A 10,140-nucleotide genomic window follows, 5' to 3' on the forward strand; every position below is an offset into this window, starting at 1 on the left:
TATCTTGTTCAGCTTGTTAGCCTCCTGTAGTGTTTCTTTAGTTCTTTGTGAGTTGTTGAATGTAATGGTTGTCTGTTTGCCTGTGGTTTTTGGCTTATTGTTTGTTCTAGTTTTTCCATGAAATACCTGCACATAGATCCTTGCCTCTGCCTGTTTTGCCCAGCTTCTCCACAACATTATAGTTTTTCACTGCCATGTCTCTTTGACTAGTGCATCTTTGAGCCTATATTTAGTTTAAGTAAAACACTTAAGTACTGTTAAAATCAGATACTCTAATACTTTTACTCAAGTTGTTTTGGAATTGGTGACTTGTAACGTAGTGCAGTAATTTTCACTGTAAGGTATCTGTACTTTTACTCAAGTATGGTTTTCAGGTACTCTTTACAGCTCTGTCAATATCTACAAGTAACATCCTTTCAAAGTGTACAACATATGCTTTTGTGAGCTTAACTATTAACTTTAACTATATTTTATTTTGGACAAAGCCCTTTTTTAATATCTCTCTTATAAATATATATATTTTTCTTAATTGACATGTGGTCACCCTCCAAAATTAGGATGTTCTTGGTCATCAGAATGACAAATATAATAATATTTAAAAAATCCAAGATTTGAAGGAATCCCAGTGACTAAAATGCTGCTCATATATGTGAAAACTATCACATAGTTCTAGTAGTGCTTGTGTCTGTAACAGGGTTGCCAAAAATACCAAAACATGACGTAGAAAAATAGTCCTAAAATAATAAATTACACAGCCTGAGATGGCACGATACAATTTCTTGTCACTTTAAGGTGTCTTCATTTCATGTATATTTAAAAAATGTTGATTAAACTTTTATTTTTAATTTAATTTTTAATTTTAATTTTTTAAAATTTTTTCCAAGTGGAAAAGATCATCCCATTTCGTGGGATGACCCAAAAAGGGATTAAAATAATTAAGCAACTTGCAACTCATGAATCATAAACATCTAAAAAATAAACTCATAATGAGAATCCATAGTAGTTACGTTACGTAAATTGTGCATATTTCATTTGAATATTTAAAATATTGTATATTGTCAAATACATGTAGGGCAATTCTTAATATATTCAGAAACTGAATTACAATGAAACTGTTTTAGAACAAATGTGTGTCCACGTTTCATATTAGGCTGTGGATTCAGGGCAGGTGATTATTTTGCATGTACTCAACTCTTCATGTCTTCTTCATTTCAAAATTAATTTCATTTTTTTCAAGTACACAACAAACAAATCCTTTAGAATACGCCAATGTTTCTGTAATGCGTCCCATGGGCCAAGAATTTCTAGGTGCCGATTCGTCAACTACAAGTATTAGAACTCCGATGCTAAAGTTTATTCTATTTCTCGCATTGCTGCATTATAGTAAGGTATTCTTTCACCCACCATTTCCAAAACAAGTCTGCTAAGTATTGAACTTTTCTCCAGTTTTTTTTTTTTTTTCGAATAGGCAAGTCTTCTTTCTTAAACAGACCAGATGATTAGACTTTGAGCTGTATGATGTGATTGAGTGTTAATAATTAATTAACATTAGTACTTAATATATTAAAAATGATTCTTTAGTACTTAGAGATAAACTTAAGATCATCTTAGTCTACTCAACAGTGCTATTTTGGAACACCATGAATATGAACTAAAATGCGCTTTTACTATCTCTGTATTTAAAAATGTATTACAAGCGTATTACAAGTTGTGACTATACATTTTTTAAATACAGAGACAGCATGTTAAAAGTGCATTTTAGTTCATATTCATGGTGTCCCAAAATAGCACTGTGGATTAGTTTAATTTAAGTTTATCTTAATAAGTACTAAAGAATCATTTTTAGCATATTAAGTACAAAATTAGTTCATCTTAATAAGTACTAAAGAATCATTTTTAGCATATTAAGTACAAAAGTAGTGTGCGAAAATAGAGCACTTTAAGTACATTATGGAAGTGTACTAAGTGCACTTAAATGAAGTGTATTTTACTGCACTTTTTTCACCTGGGTAGACTCAACTGGGCCAACATAATTCATTACAGCCTATGTAAATGGAGGATGGTCTACAGAAACTGTCAGCAGACAAGTATGACATTTTTTGTTCACCTGGTCTGTGGCAAATTATTCATTCTTTGATTACTTTCCTAGAAGCTGAGTTAGCATGAGGACCCTGGTAGTGCTGACAAAGAGCTGAAAGCATGTGATTGATTCTTCTAAATGTACATGAAAAGATAGGGTATAGAGGAAGAAGTTTTGAAACATGACATGATTTCGGTAAAATTACAATTTCAACACTTCTGGTAAAGCTGACTTTCTTAGCCCCCCGCCCACTCTGCACGCTCTATCAACTAACTTTCAATCAAACTTGTACAAATTACTGTGTTTTTTTTTTTTTAAATGCCCATTTTTAAAACAGATATTTCTTCACTGTAATTTTCTCTTTGTACAAAAGATATGATGGCCTATACTCAAATCCTGAACTAAATCGCTGTACTCATAATCCTCAAAACAAAGTGTTGAACTCAGATTCTTAGGGTTCTGTGGTTTCGTTTCCACTTGCCATTTCAGAACTTCCAGAAATTTGTGAATCCATGCTACTGCTCTTTTTAGATGTGTCCAGTCAGAGAAGTAATTTAAGAGTCGAATTGTTGGAGATTCCTTTTCATCAATCACAGTAACAGATCTTTTCTCTCACTTCTTTCTTTGCTTCAGGCCATTGAGATGGTGTCGTTATAAGACAAAGTCTGTTCCACTGATCCAAGCTTCAGTTTTCATGCCTCTTGAGGCTGCATCTGCAGGATTTACAGTAGCTTAAAACTGACAGACTTCCACTGAGGCTTTTGAATGGGTGGGAATAATGGAGATTCTGTTTGCTACACAAGTTTTGAAACTTTTTGTGGTGTTAGCTGTGTATTTCAATACTGTTGTACTGTCAGACCAGAAGGAAGATTCATCCGTGTGAAATTGCAACTCAACATCCTGTCCAAGAGTACAGTAGTGCTGTCAAACAATTTATAATAATAAATTATTATATGTAGTTAATAATAATGTGTGTGTGCCTTATATTTATTATGTAAATACACACTCATGCATGTATATATTTAAGAAACATATACTATGTTTACATATCAAATTTATATTTATATAAAATATAAATTAGATATGAATATAAATGTATGCATACATGTAATTTTTTTTTTTTAAATATATACTTAGGTCCATATATATTTGGACAGTGACACAATTTTCATAAATTCGGCTCTGTATGCCACCAGAATAGAATTTAAATGAAAAAATCAAGATGAAATTGAAGTGCAGACTTTAAGCTTTAATTCAAGGGGTTGAACAAAATATAACATAAAATGCATAGGAATTACAACCATTTTATACACAGTCCCCCCATTTTCAGGGGCTCAAATGTAAATGGACAAATAAATATAATCATAAAAAAAATGTTCATTTTTGAGATTTTGTTTAGAATCCTTTTGCAGGCAATGACTGCCTTAAGCCTGGAACTCAAGGACATCACCAGAGACTGGGTTTCCTCCTTTGTGATGAAGCGCTGTTCAATCAACTTTGCTTCATTTGACTGAATCTGGGCAGACAGTATATCTCTGTACACTTCAGAATTCTTCTGCTGCTTCTGTCTTCTGTCACGTCTTCAATAAACACCAGTAACCCAGTGCCACTGGAAGCCATGCACGCTCATGCCATCACACTGCTCCTCTATGTTCCCATGGAGAGGATACTCTGATCATCCACCACTGTTACCTCCGTGGACGTCCAGGCCTTTTTACTTTGCTGAGCTCACCAGTGAATTCTTTTTTCTCAGAATGTACCAAACTATTGATTTGGCCGCTCCTAATGTTCCTGCTATCTCTCTGATGGATTTGTTTTGATTTTGAAGCCTAACAATTCCCTGTTTCACTTGCATGGAGACCTCCTTTGACCGCATGATGTGGGTTCAGAGCAACAGCTTCCACATGCAAATGGCACACTTAGAATCAACTCCAGAACTTTTAACTGCTTAATTAATATAGAAATAACGAAGGAATAGCCCACGCCTGTCCATGAAACAGCTTTTGAGTCAATTGTCCAATTACTTATGGTCCCTTGAAAAAGGGGGGAGGTAAATCTTAAAGAGCTGTAATTTCTTAACCTTTCCTCCAATTTTGATGAGAATAACCTCAAATTAAAGATCAGAGTGTGCACTGTTGTGCACTGTTTAAGCCCATATTCATTACTGTAACTGTAACTTGAATATGTTTTGGTCAGCAGCTAAAATAATACAAATTGTGCCTGTGTGCAAATATATATGAACCTAACTGTACATGTATGTGTGTGTATTTATGTAACTGATATGAACATGTAATGTGGTCAAGAGTTGCCTGGAACTATGTTCGCCATGCGTTTCCCTGAAAATAATTGCACACCTTAAAACATTCATCAGCCAATCAGATTTAAGCATTCAACGGCCCTGTAGAATAAATATACATAATAACAGTACACACATATATTATGTAAACAAAATCCTTTGAACCTTTTCAATAAATGCTGTACTCACTGATGTCATATATATATTATTATTTTATTTTCATAATTCTCAGATTTTGCTTTTGAGAAGAAAGAAATAAAGAATGAAATGCATACAAGTTTGGAACAACATACCTGTGAGTAAATTATACATTTGCATTTTTGTGTGGACTATCACTAGTGATGGTGCATCCATTACTATATATTGCATTTAGCTGAAGCAGTTTTGTTTTCTTTGATGGAGCCCTTATTGTGATCACAATCATTTTGTTTTCACACGTATACAGTATGCACACAATGTATATTACAATATAATATACAGTGAAGATTTCAATTTCTGTCTCTCTTTCAGATCGTCGTCCCACTCGTGTTGGAGTGAGCTGCTGTAAGGAGGTATCAAAAGGAAGAATCCCTGCTGCAATTAAACTGATTGGATATAAGTATCAGTGTGCTCTGAGTCCATGTGTGGATGCAATTGTGTAAGCATGGGAGCCCAGAGCTTAATATGCATGATTAAGATCCATTTCATTTCATGTTTATTTGTGTCCTGCAGATTCTACACAGAGAAGGAAAAGTTCTGCTCTGATCCAAAAGCTCCCTGGATTCAAAACCATCTGAAAGGTACAACTCTAATATTAATATGACATCTTAATGCTTATGTACTGATAAAAATTTTGTAATATCATCATCATCTTTCCTCCAGGTCTGAAGGAGATAGTGGACTGAGCAAGTTCAAATGCATGCTTGATCTATGAACATATATAAAACATTCATTTCATGTTTTGCATCTTGTCCTTTACATTTCTTCACTTCATTTAATATATTTTGTATCCATTAAACATTTAAAATTTAAGTTTTTCAAGCATTTCAGACTGAACCGCAAGCAATCCATCACTCAAAAGACTTGTCAGAGGAGGACTGGTCCCCCAAATGAGCTTGGTTTTCTGGGGACACATGATATTTGGCGATATTATTGATTATTATTGACTGCATGGATATTATTGATTATTATTGACTGCATGGATATTATTGGACGAGAACTGAACTGAGCTGGATGATGACATCATTGTATTCTCCAGAGTTGTTTTATAGATGAATTAACCTCATTCAAAAACTGATGGACTTTACACAGTTAATGAACCAAACTTAATCAACACTAAACTGATTTCAAGTGAATAATTACTATTTACTATTGTCTGTATTTTTAGAGCTGCTTTACAGCAGAATTGAATTTTGTTTGCTTCACTGAATCCATATTTTTATGTTTATCACTGTAAAGCTGCTTTGAAACAATCTATAATAAAGGTGACATGACTTCACTATTTCATCAAAACAAATGTTGTTTAACAAACTATGGATGTTTTTAAAATTCACAAGTTTGTTTTTTAGAACTAATTAAATGTTTATTCATAATGAAAACATGTAATGAATTAAATTCATATAAGCAGCGCATTTGCATTCTCAGTGCTGTGACCATCTTTCCATTTGTTGCTCTCTGAAACGACCACAAGCTCTCTGGACCTGCTGTGGCCTGTAGCACAGATACCACAGCACATTTCTCCCATTAGTGGTTCATTGTGATAAAGCACTACCCTGAGTTATAAATGACTATCGTGACTGATAGCAATGAAAAACAGGATGTGGTTTAACTGCCACAGAACAGAATATTTGTCGAATATAAAGCTTATAAAGTGGTTGCCTTCAGACACCCACAAGCATCCAAAAGACTATTTTTTTCATTTTATTTTGTTTGTATGAACTTTATTAAGAGTATTATTCTAATTAGAGTGCAACTGCTTTTTGCTTTTTTCACACTAATAACAGTATCCATCAAAATAATGTTGTTAAAAGTTTAGTCTGAAAGAGGTGCTTTATGATTTCATATATAATCACAACAATATAATATCAGAGCTACAAGACAACCGCACAGGTGATGCTAAGCAATACATGTGCTTACGTTAAAGAGTATTTTACACATAGGTGAAGAAAAGTTCATTCATAGCTTTGTTTTTAATTTTAACATTCAATGTGATATAATTCAATGAAAGCAATATAATGTGTATGAAGACTAAAGATGATGTTAGATATTTAAAGGAAATTGGAAATGATTATTCAAAAAATATTATTTAGCGGTGTATAAATAACTTCAGCCAGAGTCCAATCATCTTGTTTCATCCAAATATGACCCAACTTTATATTACCCTGGAAAGCAAGAAAAAGAGAATGTGATATGTGCAGTAAATGCAATCTTATAGCAGACTAATGAGAGCTTCTGACCTGAACACTATTGTGAATCCAGTCCTGGTGCAGGTCATTAGTTCTTGCAAAACCTTTAATTGAGAACACAGTTACACAGAAAATATAATGTAAATTAATGGTATTTTAATGGCATCTAAACTTAAATGGAAATCACCTTTCCACAGTCCTGTTCCTCTCCAACACACATAGACACATGACACCAGTAACAGAAGCTGGAGCACACAGACGACAGGCAGCCATGGGATGATATCAATGATCGCTGATTCATGACTGATAGTAACTGTATCCTGCACCCCTAGCTGAGGGGGACCAGGGACCAGGGCACCCTCTGAGTAAGTTCAGAACTGACGAGTTTGTGTCCGTGGATTCACTAAAAAAATCGGCCGAAGTGTAATTCCTATGCGATACCTGGTCCCTAATGAATGAATAATTGAAAGTATGGGATTTTCGGAATAATCAAATATCTAAATTAGTGTACAATCGAAATCTGTGATCAGATTAATGATAAATATTGTCTAAATTTAATGATCACTTGAAATTGGAGTCAGATCAAGCACGGAGTTAGACTAAAATTGAAACTAGATCCTGATAAATTCAGAAGCGCAAGTAAAAGACCGAACATGCATTAAACCTTCGACCAGGCCGCTGGATTCCGTTGTTTGGACTAGCGGGTGGATCCTTACAAAGCATTGACATAAAAGTGTTGAATACAATCTGCAGATCTGCACATTGAAGCACATCTGAAAAAAGGGATTATAAAACTACTTGATTACCAAAGAGACACTGATGCTTACCAAATTGTATTAAATACACAAGATGAAGATAAGAGTATAAATAATTGAAATAATGAATTAAGGTATCGGTGTATACAAAACTTCAGCCAGTGTCCAATCATCTTGTCCCATTTTACCCTGGAAAGCAAGAAAAAAGAGAATGTGAGTCTTATGCTGTAATTACAAACTAGCTAACAGAGAGATTCTGACCTGAACACTATTGTGAATCCAGCCCTGGTTCAGGTTATTAGTTCTTCCACAACCTTTAAACGAGAAAACAATTGTACCAAAACATTAGTTAAAAAAAATTAATTAATTAATTTAAAAAAAAAAACTTTGGTATTCATGAAAAAATCATGCTCAAGTAAAATCCACCTTTCCACAGTCCTGTTCCTCTCCAACACAAATAGACACGTGACACCAGTAACAGTAGCAGAAGCACACAGATGACAGGCAGCCAAAAGACGATATCGACGATCACTGGATCATGACTGATAGTATCTGTATCTTGATCAACATCTTCAGCGCTCACATCTACATCACCTAACAAAATGCTGAGTATATGACAACATTCTTTGTTCTCCTGTGTTATGTTTCCAAGGAAATTGATACTGAATTGAAAGCATTGATTGCTCACATGATTATTTATTTTAAATTAATATATTTTAATGGACATAAAAATTGTCTGAAACATATACCTTGATAGTCCAGCTTTGTGCAGTGAGATTGTTCAAATGTGAAGTCCATGCAGCAGTAGAGCATGAGATCAGTGTCAGTGATGTTCATCAGAAGCAGAGAGTGAGTGTTTATGGTAGAAATGAGTGCAGTTATCCGACCTGCATAACTGGGGTGAATATCGGAGGGCTCTGGTTTAAATTTACCTCCATAAAGGTATTCTAGTTTCAGAATTCTATCAAATGTTTGGTTTCCATTCGTAATGATCCAGTTAATCTCTCTATCATCTTTAATGCTACAGGAGAGTGTTGTGTTTCCTCCTGGATGAACTTTCACTGCTTCAGTGACAATCATTAAGACACTGAAACCTGAAGATGAAACATGATCAAAAATCATGGTGATTACAAGTGAGCAGCAACACAAGCATTTTATCATACAAGAGTCAATAATATTCACAGAATTGGTCAAATAATTGCATTTGCATTTATATATTGGATTATCAAATAGCATTTCATATACTCACATATAAATAGTCTTAGGACCATGTTCTCACTCTCTCTTTCACAATGAAACCATCATCACAGTCATGGGGTTAACAGAGAAAGATGCAATAGAAGCCCTTTACCTTAATCCAGGGATTTTCAAACCTTTCGGAGGCACCCCTGCCCTGCACATTTTGTATGTCTCCCTTATCAGATACACCCAATTCAGATCTTCCCGTCTCTACTAACGAGCTGATGAGTTGATGATCAAGTGTGTCTGGTAAGGGGAGACATACAAGTGTGCAGGGCAGGAGTGCCTTCAGGACAGGTTTGAAAACCACTTAATCAGATATTGTTGGTTAGATACGCGCATTGTTTTGATAAGCTAACTTACTAAAATAACATGAAGTAACAGAACTTAAAACCATAATCATACCCCTAAACACAACCCTCATAAAAAGCATGCTGCATTTTTACATCATTTAGAATGATTTAAGCTGTTTTCCTCATGGAGACAAAAAAAAAAAAAGATCAATTTCGATGTATTTACTTTGCTTGTAGGGACATTTGTTGCCCACAACGTAGGGATTACCTGAACCACACTTTTTTTTTTTTTAATGAGAACATCCCAAGATATAGGTTTTGTCAGGTTTCGCTCACTTCTGATTTCGCGCACTTTCAAATTTATCCTGTAAAATATGGTTAATTATATACAAACACAGCACAAACTGGCATATGTGGTTTACAGGGACTCTCAATAGGTCTAATTGTTTTTATACTGACCTAATCACACACACATTCATTCATTCTCACTAAAATAAAGATAAAATGCTAATTTACACAAATTGTGGATTTAATGCAGTATAGGACAAATGTTCATGTAAATTACCTAACTTTTTTCTTCTTTTTTACTTTTAGCCCTGACAGACTAGAGAAGCAAGAGAAGAACTAGATAACCTCAAATCATGGCTAATGTTTATTGAATGATCATCCACATAAATTCTGCAAGAATGTATTTTTGTGTCAGTTTTTAGTGTGAATTTTTGTCCAGAATTTTTAATTCACTAAAGTAAAAATAAGTTATAAGTGATGTTATTTACAATTGAATTTCACCTCACAATGTTATTTGATTGTTGTGGATTGCCAGTCCAGTTTAAGGAATGTAATTGGCTTGGAAGCCGATTTCACCTACAGTACCTTAGCTGTTCTTCTAGTTCTGCAGTTGATTTCCACCTGCAATGAATGAATGAATTTTTTTTTTTTTGTTCTGTTCAGTTTCTCTTTCCCTATATTAATCCTATTTGGATAATATATAGTAAACACTTTAAAGAGTTCATGTGGTAAAGCTCTGTATGGCACTGCTAAGACTTTGTAAGGCAAACAGTACCTCCTGCGGAGTGTCAGTTATGTCAGTGTT

At 34.3% G+C, this 10,140-nt stretch overlaps 1 protein-coding gene and 1 long non-coding RNA gene across 2 annotated transcripts; both read right to left on the reverse strand.

Moving 5' to 3' along the window:
• Positions 1-6,201: 6,201 nt before the first annotated feature.
• LOC131533510 (uncharacterized) lies at positions 6,202-7,549 on the reverse strand. Its single transcript, XR_009269140.1, has 3 exons — positions 6,948-7,549; positions 6,812-6,864; positions 6,202-6,736 (listed from the first exon to the last, which is right to left on the reverse strand). It is a non-coding gene; the product is annotated as an uncharacterized LOC131533510 (long non-coding RNA).
• Positions 7,550-7,557: 8 nt separating this feature from the next.
• On the reverse strand, positions 7,558-8,903 carry LOC131533508 (uncharacterized). The gene is made up of 4 exons (XM_058765847.1): positions 8,265-8,903; positions 7,942-8,109; positions 7,777-7,829; positions 7,558-7,704 (listed from the first exon to the last, which is right to left on the reverse strand). The coding sequence occupies exons 1-4, from the start codon at positions 8,749-8,751 to the stop codon at positions 7,645-7,647; spliced, it is 768 nt and encodes a 255-aa protein (XP_058621830.1). The 5' UTR covers positions 8,752-8,903; the 3' UTR covers positions 7,558-7,644.
• Positions 8,904-10,140: the final 1,237 nt, after the last annotated feature.

This window comes from Onychostoma macrolepis, chromosome 24, assembly GCF_012432095.1.
Source record: "Onychostoma macrolepis isolate SWU-2019 chromosome 24, ASM1243209v1, whole genome shotgun sequence".
NCBI lineage: Eukaryota > Metazoa > Chordata > Actinopteri > Cypriniformes > Cyprinidae > Onychostoma > Onychostoma macrolepis.